Here is a 24,043-nt window from a genome sequence, read left to right on the forward strand (position 1 = left end):
TCCGCACGGGTATCACCGCCTTGCCTATTTCTGCCGTGAAGCAATAATGCGTTTCGGTTTGAAGGGTGGGGCAGCCGTTGTAACTATACTGAGACCTTAGAACTTATATCTCAAGGTGGATGGCGTATTTACGTTATAGTTGTCTATAGGCTCTAGTAACCACTTAACACCAGGTGGGCTGTGAGCTCGTCCACCCATCTAATCTTAATAAAATAAATAAATAATGTAAGTTAGATAAATGACCACACAGTATTTAATGCAGGTCCATATGATGCCCATATGATAGTCACCTATGATTATTATCCAACATTTCTATAATTTTTTTTAAGTTATTTCTTACACGAACGAGCTAACGGATGTCTGATGTTAAGTGTTAAGGAACATATAGACATCAAGGACGATAAGGCCGAAAAAATTATTTGGACACCCTGTATATGATGTGCAATTTCGAATTTTACGCTAAGATCGGTAAAGACGAGCAAAGCTCGTTTCACGAGCACAAAAAGCACACAACTAAAACGCGAAACAGCAAGACCGTATCTGAAGTACTAGAAAAGCCGGGAGCTTTGCAACTTCGTAAGTAGCTTTAGTGGGATAAACCGGCTTACTATTTGAACACAAGTTCCAGATCTCGGTGCTAGGTTGAGACTTGAACTTTTTCTAAGCTCGAAAAGCTCTAAAAATAGCCCCCCGAAACACTTACTTGGTTAAGGGAAATATTCACACACATGAGAAATGCGACTTAGGGTGGAGGAGCCTAACCTTTTGTGTGTGGATGGTGATACGACAAATTTCACTTTTTATTGGCTAGATACAGAGATCCGGTCTACTTTCCTGAAGCAATAACGGGTTCCAGTTCGAAGGGTGAATCTTCGAACTCACATTTCAAATTAAATAGCGCTGTAATATCTACTGATTCCGGTACCCGCTTCGCAGCAGATGAGACGCGAAATAGTTCACCCATGGAGGCGATTAACAAAAAAAACGACTCATTTAACGCTAATACGAATACAATCGATGACACAATTAAAACTTCACTAATATTATTCTTTCCGACTTTAAGAATACAGTTTTTGTGGTCACTTATGACTCTCCAAAGACGAATAATCACCAATCAAATAACTAACATGCTAAGAAAGAAAAACCATTAAAAAAACTTACGATTCACGTCTATTGATATATTCTCCGAGACGGGTGATATTAGGGGATCAGTTACTGCCTGTAAAGATAAAAGATATTTTTATTATTATTATCAGATATTATTCATGATTTACTGGTGGTAGGACGTCTTGTGAGTTCGCACGGGTAGGTACAACCACCTTGCTTATTTCTGCCGTTAAGAAATAATGCGTTTCGGTTCGAAGGATGGGGCAGCCATTTTACTTTAAAAACTGAGACATTAGAATTCATATCTCAAGGTGCGTGGCGGCATTTGCGTTGTAGATGTCTATGGGCTCCGGTAACCACTTAACGCCAGGTGGACCAGGAGCTCGTCCACCTAATTAAGCAATAAAAAAATAAAAAATATAAATTGCCAACGATCCAGCCGAGTAGTGTGAATTTTTTGGTTTTTTATTAGTGGAAGTGGACAATAACAATGACATTAATATCGCCGTACACTTCGAGACATGAGTTCTAAGTCTCAGTTTTCTAGAGCAATGGCTGCTCCATCCTTCAAACCGAAACGCATTACTGCTTCATGGTGAAAATAGGCAGGGCGGTGGTACCTACTATTGTGTTCTGGCTACAGGTAGACCGCCTTCATAAAGAAACGCTCAGAGGACTTCATTTGCAAATAAAAACGTAAAACCGGAATAGAAATCATCCATACTACCTGGAGCCATTGCGTTCATCCACAGTGTGCTTCCAGAGATCTTTTTTGCCACGTACCATCCGGCTTTGGAATGAGCTCCCCTCTACGATGTTTCCAGAGTGCTATGATATGTCCTTCTTCAAACGAGGCTTGTGGAGAGTACTTAACGGTAGGCAGGCAGGTTGGCTTTGCCCCTGTCCTTACTGACTTCCATAGGTGACGGTAGCCACCATCACCGTCTGCCTACAAGTGCAATTAAAAAATATTTACCTGACACATGACGTCGGTGCCGTAGTCCGACCTTTGAACCCTGAAGGAGACAGTAGCTCTCGCTTCGGAGTTCGCGAGGAGTGCGTGCGCTTTCCACCACGAGACTCGTGCGATCGGTCGACCTGTGTCGAAAAAATGATGAAGTTTATTGGTCAATGAACTCTTTTGCTTAGATGGGTAGACGAGCCCACAGCCCACCTGGTGTTAAGTGGTTACTGGAGCCCATAGACATCTAGAACGTAAATGCGCCACACACCTTGAGATATAAGGTCTTAGGTCTCAGTATAGTTACAACGGCTACCCCACCCTTCAAACCGAAACGCATTACTGCTTCACGGCAGAAATAGGCGGGGTGGTGGTACCTACCCGTGCGGACTCACAAGAGGTCCTACCACCAGTAGACTCTCCATAGAACTCTTCAATTTATGTATAGTATTTACGGATAGTCAGCCTTCAATTTGAGTCACACTTGTGTCAATTCCTTCATCATCATTCTCCTGCCCTTTTCCTAGCCACCTGGAGTTGACGCAACATGTCTTCCCCTTCCATACTCCTCTATCATATACAATTTCTTCGCTCACTACCCTCTTACACATATCGTCCTACACGCAATCCATCCTTTTCTTCTTAGGTCTACCTCTTCCTCTAATGAGTTAATTCGTTATAATAGAGATATAAATCGTCCAGTCATCTAAGGACATCTTAGCTTAGATTAGATTAGTGTACGAGATCACAGTCCACCTGACGTTAAGAGGTTACAGGAACCCACCGAGGAAATACCGTCACAACCCACCTTCACACCTGAACGCATTACTGCTTCGCGACAGAAATAGACAGGGTGAAAAAAATATACAATAATAACAAAAACAATTACATTGTAACAAATATGGTTAAAGCAACAAAAAAAAAATTACAATACTAGCTGACCCGGCAGACTTCGTAGTGCCTCAATCGATAAATAAAAGACCTAAACTTTTGTATAAAATAAACTTAAAACAAACAAAAGGAATCCGTCCGCAAAATTGTTATTTTTATTGAATTCCGAGCATTTTCATATTTATCTACCTTTTAAACCTTCTCTCGACTTCCACAAATAATTCAAGGACCAAAATTAGCCAAATCGGTCCAGCCGTTCTCGAGTTTTAGCGAGACTAACGAACAGCAATTCATTTTTATATATATAACAATATAAAAAATGTGAGCCGTCACGGGACACCTGGCAGATGTGAAACATTGACATTATTTTGTAAAAGTAATATGCAGAAAAGAACAGATTGTAATAGGAACTAAATATGTCATAATGATAAAATAAAATATTACGAAAAAATAATTTGTTTTCAAGTAAAACACAGGTTATGTGTACTGTAGTAAACAACACTATATACACTACGGAATACACACTATAGGTACCGATATCGAGTGGGAGAGAATCGCACAGTTGATTGCGCATGGCGACGCGTCGCCACGGCATGCGTCGCCACGCCAGAAATCGATTTTACGTGCGGCTATAGATGTTTCACATCAACAATATTTGGGAGTTACGAAAAAAAAAAAGATATTAAATCCGGTATTCATATATGTTTCGTGTATCGCTTCTCATAACAACACCAACAACAACAACAACATTTACAAATTACATTACATAAAAAAATATACACGAAACGGACAACGCTGAACGCGAGAATTAATTAAATGAAAACAAATCAAATATTCTCACTAAAGCGATGTAAAACGTCCAACGTAAATACCGCGAACCGAAAATGGCGTTTTATACAATATCTAGTACAGCGGCGAGGAGCCGATGCGAACAAAACACGAAAAAAAAGTGTAAAACAAAAGCTCGACCGGCGTCGACCCTTGTCAAGTGAAGCCGCCGTCCGCGGCCCAAGTCATAAGCGACGGAAGTTTCTCAAACTTATAAATAAAGTCGCTTTTGCACGCGGCTTCGTCCGCGTTCACATAATATATAACGCTTTATTTTAGAAAAAAGTTGGTCAGCATAAAAAGCGTTATAGTGAGCTAACCTTAACATATAGATAGACATATGCTGTCGCGGACCTTTTTTTAGATCTTTCAAAGGGGAACAATTCTATCATACATTCTTTTAGCGAAGCTTTAACCGTTTCTGCAGCGCACGCAGCGGAAGAACTCAAAAGGGATTAAAACCCCGATTGTGAAACATTCTTTATTGGTGCTCCGCTTGCATTGGTCTTAGCGTGATGTTATATAGCCTATAGCCTTCCTCGATAAATGGGCTATCTAACATTGAAAGAATTTTTCAATTCGGACCAGTAGTTCCTGAGATTAGCGCGTTCAAACAAACAAACTGTTCGGCTTTACAATATTAGTATAGATGTCGGGGTAAACGATTTATTAAAGTCGCTTTCAGACTACGCTATAATATAATAGTATATAGCTCATAGCACAACAATATCGCATACCATACATTGTTATGGAGACGTTCACACTGTACTGTACTATATATTATTGGCTAAGTATAGGCTGCTATACTATTATGGCACTATAGTATAGCGTAATCTGAAAGCAGCTTATGTCATTGTTTTGATTGTTATTTAAATGATAAAATGTTGTTTTGATAAATATAAAAAAAATATAGGGTAGACGCTGTAACGCTAGAGTATAAAAAGGCAGCATGTGGATAGAGTCGGGTGAGTTTCGGAATTAATAAAAAGTTTTTATTGCCTTTTATTGCGATAAACGGAGTTCTACCGAATACGAATAATGACGGAAATGCCACTCAGCCATCCCTGGCGCCGTCATATATAATATCGCACCATTAGAACTGAAGTGGCATGATATGGCCTTTCTAGGCTATCAACATAGGTAGGAAATTTTTTTTATTGTCAACCCGCCACAGCTCATGCCTTAAATAAATCACAGCATTCGCGAGAATTCGACATTTTCGCCCAAATACAGACGCGAGAGGGTAGAAACTCTATGACGCATGATAGGGGTTAAACAAGGAATCGACCCCGGGACCTGATTAAATGAGAGCGCCGACAGCAGCCACACACAATGCGTAATTAATTTTCTATATATGGTCTTTGTTGGGAACTCTTTTCCTTCATTGTATTGCTTTATTGTGTTTTAATTATGTAATTCACTTATTTTTTTTTTTTTAAAGAGTGAGTTTTGTGTACGCAGCGAGAAACTTTGGGGTGGTTTTTGGGATCGTATTTAAAATCTAATTATTCGAAACTGCTTTTTATTGACTTCGTAATTCGACGAGCGTGAGACTGGAACCCGCTGTAAGCTCCTGTGTGCTTTTGTTTTGACTAGCTTTCGATCTGTGGACGAGCTCTCACATCAGCGTGCTTTGTGCGAGTTTTTTAACTTTCTCGATAGCGTAAAGTTAACTCAAATTTGTGTGGAGTCTGCCTACGTTTGCCGCTAAAGGCGCTGTTCCCACTGCTTATAAATTTGAGTTAACTTTTACGCTATCGAGAACGTTAGAAAACTCGCACTAAGCACACCGCACGCCCTTGTTTGAGGGGCATCGTGGAGACCTTCCGTTTCGGATGGTACGTAAAACAAAATTGGGTAACGCATAGAGACTGAAGGTGTCCGTAGTTCATTACGACTCGACTGTAATAATAACATTGTCAATGCCCACGATCGAGGATCAATGGGGGGGTATAATAAAGGTGATGCCTGTGGTGTCCATCCACCGGTTTGAAGATAGGGGGGTTATTTTAAAACAACTTACCTCCAACGGCTATACAAGTGAGATTGACCTCTGTTCCCTCGTCATAAGGTCCGACGACTCCTCCGTTTACCTCGTTCCCTTCATGGTTCAGAACTATAAGCCGCTCTGGTGGAACTGTTGAGAGATTGGATTTAAAATATAGAAACTTTTTTTTTGTCAGACGAAGGGTATATTAACTTATGGAACTTACTTAGAACAGTTAGGTTTAGTCTTGTATTTTTCGTTGGTGATTTAATGAAGTCCACTCTGCATCTATATTGACCGCTGTCTTCTGGTCTGTTAAAAAAACAAAAAATAGACCTTAAAGCAACGTGTTAGAGTTCTTTATCATTGTATATGACTAGTGAAACGGTTACAGACAAGTTTCCAAACGTTGATTTTGATTTGTAGATAGTTTTTTTTTTTTTTTTATTGCTTAGATAGATGGACGAACTCACAGCCCACCTGGTGTTAAGTGGTTACTGGAGCCCATAGACATCTACAACGTAAATGCGCCACCCACCTCGAGATATAAGTTCTAAGATCTCAGTATACAGTCAAAACCGTTTACTGCGACATCATTTAATACAACATGCCGGTTATAATAACCTAAAACAAAGGTCCCGGCTGAATGCCATATGACCGCCTTATTAAAAATATTGCTTTCTACGACATTGGTAATAACGACATACCTCATAAAACGACCACATTTAACTAATATTTCGGAGAATTCGATCTGTTAGAACGACCGGCTAAGCTGTATTGTAAACAATTTGAATAGGTATCCACATTTGTCTTCAATAGCTATTAAAATCAGGAAAGAAAACAATAGGATTTAGTTTAGTGTAGGGTCTTTTCTAATTCTTAGAAACAAAACATATGCATGCAGTAGAGTCAAAGCCCGCTTCTTCATATCTCTTCAGTTAGTTTGTTACTTATCTATACACAAGACGCACCAAAACTTTGTAGAGTTATTCGTGAAACTTTCAAAATGTCGCGAAGAAAAAGAAAACAAATTAATAATGAAGAAAAATCGCGTATTATGTAAATATATTTTACCAATAATTCCCTATCGATTGTTTGTACTTGCACGATACACATTAAACATCACCGGTTGTTACGACTATCGGTTTTTACGACTGAATATGAGCAGTCCCTTCGATGTCGTTATAACAGATTTTGACTGTAGTTACAACGGCTACCCCACCCTTCGAACCGAAACACAAACGCATATTCTTCTTTCGTTGTGTTTGTCAGCGATCACCGTTCTCGTCGAAGGGTTCAACGTAAATTCTAGCTCATAGACACAATCCACTGTGCTTCTCAGTGGGTCGCGATTCCGATTCGGTAGTAGATTCAGCGTGGCCCCGCTTTTGCTAGGGCCAGTATTAGCAACATCTCCGGTTTGAAGCCCGACAGCGCACCTACAGGCTAGGGTAAAGCTGATATAGCCTCTCAAGGCTAGGGCCAGTATTAGCAAGTTCTCCCAGTTTAATTGCCGTGAATTTACCTACCGACTAGATCGACTATCGATTTGTGTGGGTCCGATTCTGAGAAACGCTAAAATTTGTCGGGACCTCTTTTCACCTCATCGAGAACCCTAAAACCAATTACAAAGTTCATCCGAACATACGACGGGTTAATAAAAACGTTGTTAAGACACATTAATCACATTTACCGACCTGTTTCAAAAGCATCAATCGTAATTTGACCCCCATTTGTCATGCTCCCTTTATATTATTCAATCGGTTGTCTTCTATTTCGACAACAACAAAAGATTGGTAAGACGATATTTTCAACGAATCGCTTCTGATTTATCGTTAACAACAAATTGATTTAGAATTATATTAGTTTTACTAAACTCGACCTAGATAAATGGCTTTTGAAGGCGAAAAACTTAGTACATGCGATCTCAACTCACATTAAAAAGAACTTCCACGATGAAGTATTAGCGTCATGTAATCGAATTGGCTAAATTTATTATGAAGTTTGAATTATTGTGCTTTTTACACGCTTTATATTAGCTTCACATGTATGTATGTTTGTATTTTTTTATTTTTTTTATTGCTTAGCTGTGTGGACGATCTCACAGCCCACCTGATGTTAAGTGGTTACTGGAGCCCATAGACATCTACAACGTAAATGCGCCACACACCTTGAGATATAGTTCTAAGGTCTCAGTATAGTCACAACGGCTGCCCCACCCTTCAAACCGAAACGCATTACTGCTTCACGTCAGAAATAGGCGGGGCGGTGGTACCTACCCGTGCGGACTCACAAGAGGTCCTACCACCAGTAATTACGCAAATTATAATTTTGCGGGTTTCATTTTTATTACACGATGTTATTCCTTCACCGTGGAAGTCAATCGTGAACATTTGTTGAGTACGTATTTCGTTAGAAAAATTGGTACCCGCCTGCGGGATTCGAACACCGGTGCATCGCTTCAACACGAATGCACCGGACGTCTTATCCGTTAGGCCACGACGACTTCATATGTAATTCGACTTGTATGTTTGTAACTGACTTCTATAGACGCGATTTTGACCCAATTTAAACGGCCAGATTTCATTCAAACTTTGTAGATTTATCGAAGACCGATGACAATACACTAATTTGATAAGATTATTCCATTATTCAATTTGCAAAATAAGATTTTTGCAAATTTATATAATTTTTATCTATAGTCGATAAGGCAGGAATTGATGTTAAAGTAATTAATAGTTTTAAAAACACGGTTTTATAGAAAATTTTACCAAAAAAAAGAAAGATAAATAATAGTTTAAAAAACTAAAAAACACGCTTTATATAAAATTCAACTAAATAATAGAAAATAAATTTAAATTGAAAATAGTGTAAAATATATTTTATTGTAAAAAAAGCGTGGGGTGCTTTTTAAGATATTAATGAAATAATAATTCTTCTACTCATATCTTTCAGAAAAATATTTATAACTAATAACACCATGCACTTTTCTATTTTTTAGTTGAATTTTATATAAAGCGTGTTTTTTTAATTTTTAACTATTATTTATTGTAAGCAAACACGAGCTATTTTTTTAAAAATTTTCTTTATTGCCTTTGTAGGCAGACGGGCATACGGCCCACCTGATGGTAAGTGGTTACCGTCGCCCATGGGCTTCAGCAATGCCAGGGGCAGAGCCAAGCCGCTGCCTACCACCACTACCACCCGGTTTGTGCTTCAAAAGGTCACGCGTCCGATTTTTAGGGTGGGCTTATCGTGGTACCAATTTATCCGACTATGGTAAGTTAAAGAATGTGATGTACGTATTTTTTTTTAATAATTATTATTATATTATAATACATTGTGTATTAATTGTATGTATATTTACGGATATATGTATGTATGTATGTGTATATGTATGTGTACATATATGTATATGTATTTCACTGGATTGGTACACCGCGCGTAGTTCGTTTCCAAAGGATTCTTGTCCACCTGATGGTTGTCTGGAAGAGATCGCTCTTAGCGATAAGACCGCCAATTGTACTTTTTTGTATTTAATGTATCGCACTGTTTATTTGTTTTTTGGTGTATAGTAAAGAATACTCTCTCTCTCTCTCTCTCTTACCTTAATTTACTAAGAATAAGGACTGCTGGACGAGAGTCGCTTCTGAAGGTTGCTCTCACTCCTAAGGTGGTAGGATCCGACCAATGCGAAGTCACTCCTTCTCTTGTATCGAATCTGTCGACAATAATAAATAAATTTAACACGTATAACTTCGAGCCTATAAATAGTTCTCAAAGATCGTTCTCTTCGCAGTCAATACAGAAAGTTAAAACCATTAAATATTTTAATCGACTTTGACAGAAGATAGATCAAAACTAATTGGACGGTGTTATGCAAGAAACATGAAATCTTTACATTATTTTTATGATTAGACAATTGATTCTGTATAACTAATACGGGTGATTAGATGTAGGTTATTGTGACCCAGCACGGATAGTTCATAGATGCTGGATATATTCTACGGCAGAGTAATCATCAGCTCCGCCTTGAAAGGCAGATCAGTCGTGGTACCAATACATACGGCTTTTACTTAGAATTTCTTCGTGTTTTATATAGTACCAGAACCACATAAACTAGTTCATCCCAAACACAAAACTACAAATATATTAAACAAAGATATCGATCGAGAATCTGTAAATTTTTTAACGTTACGAAAATAATAGAGATTTCAATCTGATGACTCAAGGTATATTCTTCTTTTTTTTATTACTTAGATGGGAGGACGAGCTGACAGCCCACCTGGTGTTAAGTGGTTAATGGAGCCCATAGACATCTACAACGTAAATGCCGCCACCCACTTTGAGATATGAGTTCTAAGGTCTGAGTATAGTTACAACGGCGGCCCTACCCCTCAAATCGAAACGCACTACTGTTTCACGGCAGAAATAGACGGGGTGGTGTTACCTAACCGTGCGGGCTCACACGAGGTCCTACAACCAGTAATAAATGGTATGACTGGAATGGTATTCACTAAAGTAGTAGATCAAATCGAAGTACGGCAAGACATCGAATTGTTTTAAGAATCATTATATGTTTTTAAGTTATATCGCTGTTTATTACTTCAAATCAAAGCAAGGAAGGAACAACTACAGCTCCGAATTTAGCTTTTATTAAGCACACGAGTATGAACGGGTGGCAGGGTACTTTTACTTAAACATCGACTGATGTCAAATAATGGCACAAAATATCCTATCCATTTGAACAGGACAAATGACAAAAGTTCTTTAATTTAAGCTCAAATTAATTAATAAACCGAAAATAACTTCAAAGGATGTTTTCGAATCATTAATTTCGTTTCCATTGTTTTATATTAGGGTGGGTTCGCAAGGACTTAATTAAAAATTGAATTAATGTAAAGAAGTGTAAAGCAATTAACTTTTAATCGAATAAAGTGGGGTGACCAAAAAGTGGCGCCCGGGAATAAATTTTTGATCTGAAACATCTAAAGCCGCACGTATAACTAATTGCTGGCGTGGCGACGCATGCGGTAGTGACGCTTCACCGCGCTGTATAACGGTGTATTGGGTGTTAGGCCCAAATCATAGAAACACAGTAACCACAGAAACACAGAAGACTGTGTTTCTATGATCTGTGGTGTTAGGAGACCGCTTCCGAAAACGGAGACAGACAATAGTACTAACGACACCTTTGAGGATGGGACGGAAAAAAATCGATCCTTATTTAAAAAAAAATCATATTTTTCCTACCTGTCCTACCAACAGTAAAAGTAAGTATGATAGAGTGAATAAAATAAGTATGACACCAGTAAGTATGATAGAATCTAGACTTTAATATAGTAATGAAATTTACTCTAATAAAATATAATTTTGCATGACTCAGTACTACGTAACACCATCCAATTTTCTTGTCTCGATTTCGAATTAACTCATTGAACGGTCGGCTTTAATAAACATTATTATCTCGCTTAACACATCCTCTACAACCGGTTAGAATATCGACCAATCAACGAAGGTCACTTGGTGTACAAACACGCCGACAAGACGCGTTAATGATTTCACTTAGAATAGGCATAGGTACAATGCGCGCGGTCGAGAATTGATTACATGAAAGTTTGAGTTTTAATCGATCTAAAGACTTTCGTTTTTTCTACGAAAATCAAACTTATAACAGGACTAGTAGAGCTTACTGTACTGTGGCAAACAAATATAGCTGAAGATCACACAAACAAAGAAACAAAACACTATGATCTCAGGAATCAGCTAACCAAAAAATACATACGTGGAAATGGAAACGTGAGGTTTACCAGTGAAATCTGTTTATAACTGACTAAAAGACCTGGTATTCTTCAAATTCCTCTCTGTCAGGAATACGATGAACCCGACTCCCTAACTCTGAATCCATGCAAAATACTCGTCGATCCTAATCTCGAAAGAATATACCAAAGGAATATGCCACTCCATCTTTCAAACTAGAACTCACGACTGCTTTGACGTAGAAATAAATATCCAGAATATCATGAGCTGCCTAACTTTTGGGAATTTCTGAGATCCATAAGCAATGGCGACCACTCACCGTTTGGTGGGCTGTGCGCTTGTACTAGAGCAATCAAACAACAAAGTACGTGCGTCAGAGTACACATGTCAGAAGTGTAACTTTTTTGGCGAACTAATTTATAAGTCTTGCTTATACATATTTATACAAATTTAAAACTTTAGATTTCCGAGACTTAGAGGAAGGGAAAAAGGAAGATATGTTCCCGCCAAAAGTCTGTCAAATGTCAATCTCAAACCTCAGTGTTGACAGTCACATTATGTTTAGATTTCTAAATTGTAAATGACTAATATTTTGCCAATTGAATTGACTAATTTAATTTCACGCTATTTGATTAATGTTCCAAATTCTTTTCATTTAATTTCAATTCCTATTAACATTTTCACAAAAAAATTATAAAATATTAGGCTGTATGGTATGATACATTTGCCTTTCCAGTTGGAAAAATATAACAACTACTACTGACATTTGACAAGTACTTAATTTCAATAGTAGTTTGACGTCACTTCCGTTTCATACCTGCGTGACGTTCTGTAAAAATTTTACCCTCATGCGCCTAAAGAAGTTTCACTTCAAAAACTCGGCGCTTTCCTCAGCATGAAAATTTTAGAATAAATCTTCTTTTTTTTTTCATTTCAAACAGCCACCAAACAGAATTTCGTCAAAATTAGTTCATAGGGTGTGAATAGACCACCGACAGATATAGAGTTATTTTCCTATTTAAATTATTACTAAGCATATTCATAGAACAAAATATATGTACATTTATTCCGTGTTAATTATTTAATCAAACGAAGATATACTCGTTATTAATGTTAATATAATTAGTCTGATGATTAAATGTTATTTGATTTGAATTTTAAATTTAAGTGTTATTATGTGCTAGCTGATAACACTGACGTCTATGCGCTGACTATCAGGTAACGCACTGGTAAGTACTCCATAATAAATTCTCACCCATTCAAGTACATCCACTTAGTACTCAAAAGACATATATTAATCACTCTCCCATTTTTTTATCGCACTGTATACGTTAATGAGTTCATGTTCATTTAGTCTCAAGTGGCTACCGAAAGCCATCGCAACACAACGTGAATACCGCCATCCATCTTTAGACATAAGATCGAAATTTATTTATTTTGGAATTGCGATTATATAACCCTCCAAATCGAAAGACATGAGAAATAGGCAGAATGGTAACTACTCGTGCGGGCTTACGCGTGTCTTATTACCAGCAAAGCATATAATAATAATAAATCGAAGCAAATCACGCATGGTCATCCAGCCTCAATTTAGTATTTATTCTCTGTTTTTTTTTATTGCTTATATGTGTGCACGAGCTCACAGCTCATCTGGTGTTAAGTGGTAACTGGAGGCCATAGACATCTACAACGTAAATGCGCCACCCACCTTGAGATATAAGTTCTAAGGTCTCAGTATAGTTACAGCGGCTGCCCCACCCTTCAAACCGAAACGCATTACTGCTTCACGGCAGAAATAGGCGGGGTGGTGGTACCTATCCGTGCGGACTCTCAAGAATTCCTACCACCAGTAATAAAACCTATTCGCTGGTACCTATTCGCCGGCAGCCTAAGGGGTTATTCCAACTACGCCCGGATGGGTAGGTGAACTTATGGGCTCAACCTGCGAGAATTCAGTGAACGGACTCAGAAGAAACTCAGTGGTTTTCCCTGTGTTATGAGTACCAGAGACTGATAAACATACTAATATACGTTTAAATATAGACATATATAAATAATACATGTTAGAGGAAGGACTATTACAGGAAGTCTGAAAGTGGCACCTGTGACAGAGAAGCTGAGAAGTGCGCGTTTGGGATGGTATGGACATGTGATGAGACGAAATAAAAATGTGGTTAGTAAGAGAGTGTTAACTATGAATGTGGAAGGATATAAAGGAAGAGGTAGACCTAAGAAGAAATGGATGGATTGCGTGAAAGACGATATGGGTAAGAGGGGAGTGAGCGAAGAAATTGTATATTATAGAGGAGTATGAAAGTAGAAAACGTATTGCGCAGACTCCAGGTGACTGGGAAAAGGGCAGGAGATTGATGATGATGATAGATAATACATACCAACGCCAAAAGCAAACACTCGTCCTTCACATGAATGTTTGTCCGATGTGAGAATCGAATCCACGACTCTTAGCGCTACAGTCAGAGGCGCTAACTAATGCACCATCAAGTCAGTTTTTATCAAGATATAACGAGAACCAAATCGTTGAACAAAAATTTTATATCATAAATCTTATGTGAATGCAACATTAAAAACGCAGCTTATAAGAACGAAAGCTCTCCCTCACGAATCGAAGCTCAAATCGTCTAATTGACAGCCGACACAGGAAGCGATGTGGCACTCACATGTGACAGATTAAGTGGATTATCCGAGATATGTACGATAAATATATTAAATGCAATTTTAAAAAAAAACAACTCCGACCATAGACTAAAAAATAATGTAGACATGCTCTTTTCAGAACTAATTTTTATTTATTGCTAAGGTCGATGGACGAATTTAGGGCCCACCTGGTGTTAAGCGATTAACGGAGTCCGTGGACATTAACAACGTTAATGCTGTCACTTTGAGCAGTAATGCGTTTCGGTTTGAAGGGTGGGGCAGCCGTTGTAACTATTCTGAGACCCTATAACTCATATCTCATGGTGGGTGGCGACATTTATATTGTAGATGTCCATGGGCTCCAGTAACCACTAAACACCAGGTGGGCTGTGAGCTCGTCTATCCATCTAAGCAATTAAGAAAAACAAACACGAGTTTTATGTCTCGGTTTTTACAGGCTACTTCACACTTCGAGCTGAAACGAATTACTGCTTCAGCGGAGAAATAGGCAGGGCGGTGGTACCTACTAACGCTGGATACACATTCATGATAACATAATTAATCCTATTTTTATTCAGATTTTAGGTAGAGTATTTTCATAAATTATTGTGTATTGTTCAAATATTTATTCAATGGGTCGCGTTTCCGATCCGTTGGCAGATTCTGCGAAGCACTGCTCTTGCTAGGGCCAGTGTTAGTAATACTCCGGTTTGAGCCTCGCGAGCTCACCTACACACGTTAGGGCGAAGCTCATAGAGCCTCTCAAGGCTATCAGCATAGGAAGAAAAAAAAGGTACCGATACAAAGCTAGTATACTTATATACGTTTATTTCAATTTTTTTCCCTTTGATACAGCTTTAATTAGTGCTTATTCATTTATTGTCGTCTTTGTTCGTATTATCATTTGAAGTTTATGTTACTGGCTGATGTCTGACAGAATTTAACTGATGAAAATTTTGCATAATTTGACTTATTCAGAAATGTCAATTTTTGACACAGTAATGTCACCAGTAAGTTTAGATTAATAATTTTACAATTAGAATCATGTTCATTGCAAAATACGTGAGCATTTACAAAAATACAGCGCCAGTTCTAAATATTTATAATTATAATCATATTAATTTCCAAATACGTGAGCATTTATACAGCGCCAATTCTAAATATACATAACACACATATCTGTTGTTTACACTAAAACAAGTTGTAAAATCAAGCCATTCGCAAACGGAAGTTCTTAAAAATCGCTCAACTTTATACAACCATATAAATTGGACGTCGTAAAGCTAGTGTGCGCTTTCGAAAGTTCCGACATAAAGTTCAAGTAGATAATGCTTTTATCGCGCACTTCTCTGGAAGCTATTGCTCCATGGTTTTGTTGTATTTACGCTGGCTTCGTCGCGGTCAAGGCATTAGCTACGAGTCTTCGGCTGCTAAACAAGAATGGAAGTTTTCATGAAATATTTTCGGCAATTCAAATTTTGTTACTTAGTGACAATGTATGAATTATTCTGGATTTCATATTTCTTAAAATTAATCATTGTATTTTTACTTCTTTAATTTCAAAATGTCGTCAACTATTGCACTGTCGATTGCAACTATAATAGAGGTGACATCTGCCATGTACTTATTGTCAATTCGTCAATTGTATTGGTGATCATTTTGTTGGTGCAACTGAATAAATAAATAAGTTCGGATCAGGGCCCAGAAACTTTAAGACAAAAAAAAAATTGTATGGAAACTATCGATATCTTGTAGCAGATACCCCTAAACTTATATGTTATTTGACTAAGCACAGAAAATAAAAAAAATTATAAATCATACAAGCCTTTATTTGTTATAGAAAAATTGATTAAATTTTATCAATTTGTGGTTACGGAAAATTTACAAAATCCTTCATTAAAAATAAAATATAGGATAAGTAAATATGTTACTGCCATCTACAGGAGCAATGAGAAACTAATCGAAACGAAGCCATCTAGTGGACGACGCCCGTAAACATTTTTGTTGAGTGCTTGAGTTGCTATCTACAACTAATTTATGTGTATTGCCTATGGTCTGCATGGCCAGACTGGTTTCGAACTACCCTATTTTAATGCGGTAAATAAATGAGTCAATAATAAACACGTGCATTTTCGAAATATCGGGCTAGGTACGGCCAGCAGTGCACGTGTAGCCGTCTGTGGAGATAAACCCAGATGTTGTGCACGTTTCGCTATGAACTTACCTAATCCCAATGTTATCACACAGTCACGCGGTGTATTCGGAGATCAAAGCGGCCGCGCTCCGCAATTGTCCGGTTATGAAAGCTTGCTTTATATGGTAGCTTTATAAGCTTAGCGTTGAAGCTCATGGACTTATCATCAGTTGGGCTTACAGGCTGATCCGAGAAGTGAAATATTGTTCAATTAGAAGTTTTGAGGAAGGATTTTTTTCTTTTTCTTTGAGTCTTTTTTTCTTTTCATTAAGGACTGTGCAATGTGTTTTTCTACAGGAATAACTTTATGTCTACCCCCTTTTTCTAGTAGTTTGGAGGAGTTATTTTGGTAGGACAAGCAAGTGTGAGAGACTTTGCTAGTGTCTCAAGATAGGTATTGGGCATATAGGTTTTTGAGGTCCATGGGCCCCTGTAATCACCTAGCACCCGAAGACTATGAGATCGTCAACTAATATTTTTTTCTTTTTTTATTGCTTAGATAGGTGGACGGGCGCACAGCCCATCTGATGTTAAGTGGTTACTGGACCCCATTACCCCCAGGACATAGATAACGCATATGCGCCACCCACCTTGAGATATAAGTTCTAAGGTCTCAGTATAGTGACAACAGCTGCTCCAACCTTTAAACCAAAACACATTACGGCTTCACGGCAGAAATAGGCAGGGTGGTGGTACCTATACGTGCGGACTCACAAGAGGTCCTACCACGAGTAATCACATCTAACTATTGTAAAAAAATCTGCACTAGCCCAGGCAGCCAAGAGCAGTGCTTTTCTGAATCTACCACTGGATTGGAATCGCGAAACGCTGAGAGCATCCGCCGAGAAACTCAGTGGTCTATGTCTGTATGTACCTATTTATATTTTATACTATACAAGTATTTTAAAACAATTTTCATATCATTAAACATCAAATTTACGTAATCAATCAGGGAGTTCAGTAAAAAATATATTAATGATTAATATTAATTTTATGATCATTAGCGTTGCAGCATCAGTGGAGATCTTTTAAGAGTCCGAGATCATTGATACATCAAACGAGTTATACCGGCGGGTACACCTGTCCTATTAATTGGTACGGAGTGAACAAACTACGAAGAAACTGGTTGCCGTTTTTTTTCTATACTAATACTAATAATAATAATAATAATAATAATAATATTATAAAGAGGAAAGATTTGTTTGTTTGTTTGTTTCGAATAGGCTCCGAAACTACTGGACCGATTTGAAAAATTCTTTTTCCATTAGAAGCCGACATTGTCCCTGATGAACATAGGCTACTTTTTTTTTTTAATTTTTTTTTTGGTTTCATGTGTGTTTTAATGTTTCCGAAGCGAAGCGAGGGCGGGTCGCTAGTTTATATATATTTAAACAAAAACATTTTAAAAAAAACGGAGTGTCTTAATTTTATGTCTTTCTTTAATTTCCGGTTAAGGCATTTGAGCAGACGGTCCGTCTGATAGTAAGTAGTCACTGTCGGCGGCCTACTGCTGATTAAATCTGATTCTTTGCTTCACAGAATCTACTACCGGATCGGAATCGCGACCCACTGAGGGTAAGTCCTTGATGTGTACGCAAATTTTCAAGTTAAAATATAACGTCACATACAAACCAACGTACATACAATACCGAGCTAACAAACGCTTGCTAATAGAAAAAAAATAGCAAACTATCCATCGACGTAAAATGACACAGTTTGACAGCGCCGGTGTTGCTTGACAAAGGACATATCCGCCGTCAACGCCAGAACGATTTTAGGCCTTATGACAATGCCGATTATAAAGCTAGTTTTTACGGTTCCTCGAAGTCTTTTATGTTTACAGTTGCTCGGCTTTAGTTACAAAATGCTACGTTGAGTTATCGGGACTCGTTGACACGAAAAAAGAATAGTCTATTTTTGGTTTAGCTGCGGACTTATACTATTATTTTTATTATAAACACATAATGTACTCAAACTCTTAGTTCTTAAGTTCTAAATCATTGTTACTATATATCATACTTATTTCCTTATGTTACTAAATCATAATATGTATACCTACTGTTTACATCATATCTTCATTTGTAATTAGAACATTAGTAATATGTATTCGTTTCACATTAGTAACATCCTGTCATTTACTATTTGTTTAGTAAATACTATTCATGTGTAAATTCTCTTTCTCCTAGAAACTTTTTTTTTATTTTTTTTATTGCTTAGATGGGTGGACGAGCTCACAGCCCACCTGGTGTTAAGTGGTTACTGGAGCTCATAGACATCCACAACGTAAATGCGCCACCCACCTTGAGATACAAGTTCTAAGGTCTCAAGTATAGTTACAACGGCTGCCCCACCCTTCAAACCGAAACGCATTACTGCTTCACGGCAGAAATAGGCAGGGTGGTGGTACCCACCCGCGCGGACTCACAAGAGGTCCTACTACCAGTAATTACGCAAATTATAATTTTTCGGGTTTCATTTTTATTACACAATGTTATTCCTTCACCGTGGAAGTCAATCGTGAACATTTGTTGAGTACGTATTTCATTAGAAAAATTGGTACCCGCCTGCGGGATTCGAACACCGGTGCATCGCTTCAACACGAATGCACCGGACGTCTTATTCGTTAGGCCACGACGACTTATCAAACTAAGGAGTTCGACATCAATCTTCAAGTTGTAATATCTAAATGTATGTAATGTTTTAAAAGAATGGTGAAGGAACACTACTTATCTTCTTAGTGCTGTTTGTTTGCATCATCATTTATTATTTCCATACTGTTGATGTATTATGTGTATGTAAGTATATTAGTATGTATTGTATGTAAGTATGTATATTGGTATATAATTGGTATATAAATATTGGTATATATTTCATATTATATGTAAATGGTATATTTTGTTTATTGTATGTATATATTTTCTATAATGTATTATCTATAGTACACCGCAACATACCTGCTATATTTTTTATATTTTCCAGAATTTCTATAAATTAAACGGTTGTCTGGAAGAGATCGCTTTTAGCGATAAGACCGCCTATTGTACAAATGTGTCTGCTTTTATTGATTGTTTTTTTAATGTAAATTGTGTTTTGGTGTGCAATAAAGTGTATTCTCTCTCTCTCTCTCTCTAAAATACTACATATTATAATATATTCATGAACAGACATATAAATTCTATTAACGAGAAGGAATCTTGTATTACTATCCTAAAATAAAATGATATGCCCATTTTTACGTTACTACCTGTCTATTTTCATGTTTACCGACAGAAGCCTTCTTCGTATCCTATTTCAAGTTAATCCAATAAGCCACGTGCGAAGGAAGAGGTTACGAACTAAAAAAACAATCATCTTATATTATATCGAGAGGTAAAAGGTTATGTGGTGGTTTATTGTGTGGAGATTTACTGGTGGTAGGACCTCTAGTGAGTCCGCGCGGGTAGATACCACCGCCCCGCCTATTTCTGCCGTGAAGCAGTAATGTGTTTCGGTCTGAAGGGTAGGGCAGCCGTTGTAACTATACTGAGATCTTAGAGCTTATATCTCAAGGTGGGTGGCGCATTTACGTTGTAGATGTCTATGGGCTCCAGTAACCACTTAACACCAGGTGGGCTGTGAGCTCGTTCGCCCATATAAGCAATAAAAATAAAAAGTTGTTTAACTTGTGACATTTCGCTTGATACGCGACATTTATCTTTGTAATTAAAGGCCCGTTTTATTTGGTATTCACATGAACAGTTCGATGTTTTTAATTGAACTTCAATTAAGTTTACTTCAAGCAAACGCCTGAAGTATTGTCTTTGTTATGATATTTCGTCCCAAAATTTAAACTTTAAATGGCTCTCCTGTAAAGTTGCAAAATGGCGTTCGAACCAAATATTTTTTGACGTGACAACGTCTTATAATTCGATGGAGCCGGCTGCACGCACGAAAAAGCATGAGGTGTTCCATTTAAGACTTGAAGTGCAAGCGAGAGCGCGCAACGATCGACAAAGAGGCACAATCGGCCTCCGCGTTCGGCAGCGTTCGACATCTGTCTCTCTCCTACTTGAGTGAGCGATACATCCGCGTGGACAGCTGCTATACAATAATACATTTACATGTTTTCGCCAAGTATGAAGTTCAGTGAAAAGTGAATGTGGTGTCAATTGTTTATAGCAACGATAATTGCGATAGTTGAAAAATGAAACCATTCCATCAGTATTTTCTAATGACGTTTTTACGTTCAACTATCGTCAGTAAACCGACTTTACAGAACAACGGATTTTTTATAATTTTTTTAGATACTCACGAGTATATTGGGGTTTTGTGTCCTTGCTTGTACCAGATGACCAAGCCCATCATGTCGTCGGGTAGGGTGGGCGTGACGTCACAGGGCAGCTCTACATTTCCCCCCGTCGGCGCGTGGAGGGACTCTATCGCGGCTGAAACAAAAGATATGGAAATGAAACCAAACTTCACAAAGGAATATCAATTCTTGGTAAAATATTTGTTCGCCGCCCGGATGTTTTAGGTTTTATTGGGGACGGACTCGCTGATAGATTATTATTGACCCGGATAAAACCTGATGGCTGAGCTCATGGACTCGTCCATCAGTTCTAGCTAAGCGGCAAGTTCCTGGGAAGAAACGTGATTCTTCAATACCCAAAACAAATATAGAAGTCGCTTCGCGTGCATCCCGCGTTACATTTTATAGATTAAAACAATATTACTCGTATATTTGGCAACTATTTAACACATGGTACCATTAATACTAGTTAATTAAATAAATAATAGTTAAAAAAAATAAAAAAATACGCTTTTATAGAAAATTCCACAAAAAAATTGAAAATAAATCTTAATAAATTTTAATTAAAAATAGTGTAAGAAAAAATGATTTTATTATAAAAAAAGCGTTATTTCCTATAAAAACATATTTTTTTAGTTTTTTTAAACTATTATTTATTTATTGCTTAAATAGGTGAACGAGCTCGCAGCCCACATGGTGTTAAGTGGTTAATGGAGCCCATAGACGTCTACAACGTAAATGCGCCATCCACCTTGAGATATAAGTTCTAAGGTCTCAGTATAGTTACAACGGCTGCCCCACCTTTCAATCCGAAACGCATTGCTGCTTCACGGCAGAAATAGGCGGGATGGTGGCACTCACCCGCGCGGACTCACAAGAGGTCCTACCACCAGTAAATAATACTAACAGCGATTTCTACTTGAAACTCAGACCACGTATTTCGATGACATCTTGAAGTGTTCCACATTCGTTAGGATTGTCACATACGACGAAGGCATTGAACTGGACGAGACTTTTGATTTGATGTACCTGACATGACTTCAGAAGGTATGTTGAGAATAACGTACTACGGATAAATAAATAAAATCCTAAAATAAAATCTGAAATGAAACGTAGTTTATGATCGTGCAGTGAATAAATAATAGTTTTAAAAAAATACGCTTTTATAGAAAATCCAACGTAGAAGGGTTATTTTGATAATGTCCTGAAAAGCACCCCACGCATTCTTTACAATAAAATCACTTTTTCTGACACTATTTTTAATTCAAATTTATTAAAATTTATTTTTCATTTTTTAGTTTCAATTTTTTCAATTTTTTTATTTTATTAGTTAAATATTGAACTGTCGTCGGTCCTTAATAAGTATACCAAGTTTCGAGTTAATCCGACATTTTTAAGGGGGTCAAAATCATATTCAAAGATTCCGTTACATACTAACATACATACGTCTGAAGCTAATAAAAGCGTAGTAAAAAAGAAAGGTTTCGTGCGAAGCTTATACAATAACGTGTATTTTCCCTTTTCCACAGTGCGAGTGTCAATATAGACTATATCGCACTTTTGAACAATGACGTCATTGTGCAAGATGACGCACTCTCTGTTTGTAACTTGAAAATTGAAATATCAATTTATTGGAACAGTTTGCAAACGCTAATTGTTTAATTACTAGGTAATCAGACGAAGTGTGGACGGAAGAAGACCACGAGCTAGAGGCCCGACACGTTGGACTGACCAGATTCGCTCTACCCTCGACATCACAGTTCACGAAGCTCTACACTCGGCGGCAGATAGAGGCAAATGGCGTGGAATGGTCCGCAATAAACTCTTGTTGCGAGGAGGTGGGCACGACCCTCAGTATTGAGGAAACCGAAGCAAGAAGGAAAAGAAAGGTAATCAGATTAGTAGTTGGCTTTTAAAATTACATCATTTAATCAAACAGAACGCCGATGGAGAATTTCAGTCTCAAAAGGGCGGTTTCTGCGCTGTGACGTCACAAGCCGTGAGATCGTTTATCGGCCCATTCAGAAAAAGCCTAAGGCCGTTTAAGCTTTCCTAGCCCTTATAATATGAATCCTTCAGACCACGAACCATGTAGTTTAGAAACAACATTTCAATTTAATTATTTGGCTTCAAGCTAATATTTTTTATAAATAATATAGTCGTCGTGGCCTAAAGGATAAGACGTCTAGTGCATTTCTGTTGAGCGATGCACCGGCGTTCGAATTCCGCAGGCGGGTACAATTTTTTCTAATGAAATACGTATTCAGCAAATGTTCACGATTGACTTCCACGGTGAAGGAATAGCATCGTGGAATAAAAATCAAACCCGCAAAATTTTAACTAGCGTAATTACTAATAGTAGTACCTCTAGCTAGAAGAACCCAAATGTCGAAAGGAGCTATGACTAAGCTCATTAGGATATGGAAAGACCGCAATATATCCCGCAAAACCAAAGTGAGGCTGGTACGTACATTGGTCTTCTCAATTTTTCATTATGGCGCCGAATCCTGGACGATAAGACGAAGTGAGAGAGCAAAGATCGACGCTTTTGAAATGTGGTGTTGGAGAGGGATGTTGCGAATTCCATGGACAGCACGCCAACCTGTCCATTCTGAAGGAGCACGGTATTGCCACAAGGCTGTCCGCTATCTGCTTCCAACGTATTCTCGCGTACTTCGGCCACATCGCTCGTAGAGGCCCCGATAACTTGGAGAAGCCGATGGTAGTTGGTCAGGTTGACGGGAGAAGATCGCGCGGACGCTCACCTACCCGCTGGTGTGATCTGGTTAAGACGCTCACCGGCCTGCCAATAACCGAGGCTATAAAGACCGCCGAGGACAGGAAGACGTGGGGAAGCATTGTGCATCGAGTGGACCACATTTTAGATTAGACACGACCTTCAGTAATGAAGAGACCGACTCAGAAGAAGTACCTCTTGTGAGTAGGTACCACCACCCCGCCTATTTCTGCCGTGAAGCAGTATGCGTTTCGGTTTGAAGGGTGGCGCAGCCGTTGTAATTATACTGAGACCTTAGAACTTATATCTCAAGGTGGGTGACGCATTTACGTTGTAGATGTCTATGGGCTCCAGTAACCACTTAACACAAGGTGGGCTGTGAGCTCCTCCACCCATCTAAGCAACAAAAAGATATATATCACGCTTTCGTTCTGAGGCTGGTTAAATTATTTACTTAATACGCGAATGAGAATCTTACATAACAACGGAATACTTATACGTTATACGTCGGGAATGAAAGAGAGATATTTTTTTTATGAATACGAGTTCCAAGTATTTCCTTCACATTTATTATTCGGAACGAAAGGATCTTTTTGACGAAAGAAATTAGAACTTTTATGTAACAGCATTGAAAG

General features: G+C 38.1%; 1 protein-coding gene across 2 annotated transcripts in view; it reads right to left on the bottom strand.

Annotated features, from left to right (window-relative positions):
• Nucleotides 1-24,043, bottom strand: part of LOC114248501 (nephrin) — a 424,177-nt gene that overhangs the window by 36,329 nt on the left and 363,805 nt on the right. For both annotated transcript variants that reach the window (XM_028181757.2, XM_089737838.1), the window contains 6 exons: nucleotides 20,675-20,807; nucleotides 9,382-9,495; nucleotides 6,001-6,086; nucleotides 5,811-5,924; nucleotides 2,084-2,205; nucleotides 1,162-1,219 (listed from right to left, as the gene is read on the bottom strand). In XM_028181757.2, coding sequence (XP_028037558.2) covers nucleotides 1,162-1,219; nucleotides 2,084-2,205; nucleotides 5,811-5,924; nucleotides 6,001-6,086; nucleotides 9,382-9,495; nucleotides 20,675-20,807 — 627 coding nt within the window. The remainder of the gene's footprint in view (nucleotides 1-1,161; nucleotides 1,220-2,083; nucleotides 2,206-5,810; nucleotides 5,925-6,000; nucleotides 6,087-9,381; nucleotides 9,496-20,674; nucleotides 20,808-24,043) is intronic.

The sequence above is a fragment of the Bombyx mandarina genome, chromosome 24, assembly GCF_030267445.1.
Source record: "Bombyx mandarina strain Sakado chromosome 24, ASM3026744v2".
NCBI classification, from domain to species: Eukaryota; Metazoa; Arthropoda; class Insecta; order Lepidoptera; family Bombycidae; genus Bombyx; species Bombyx mandarina.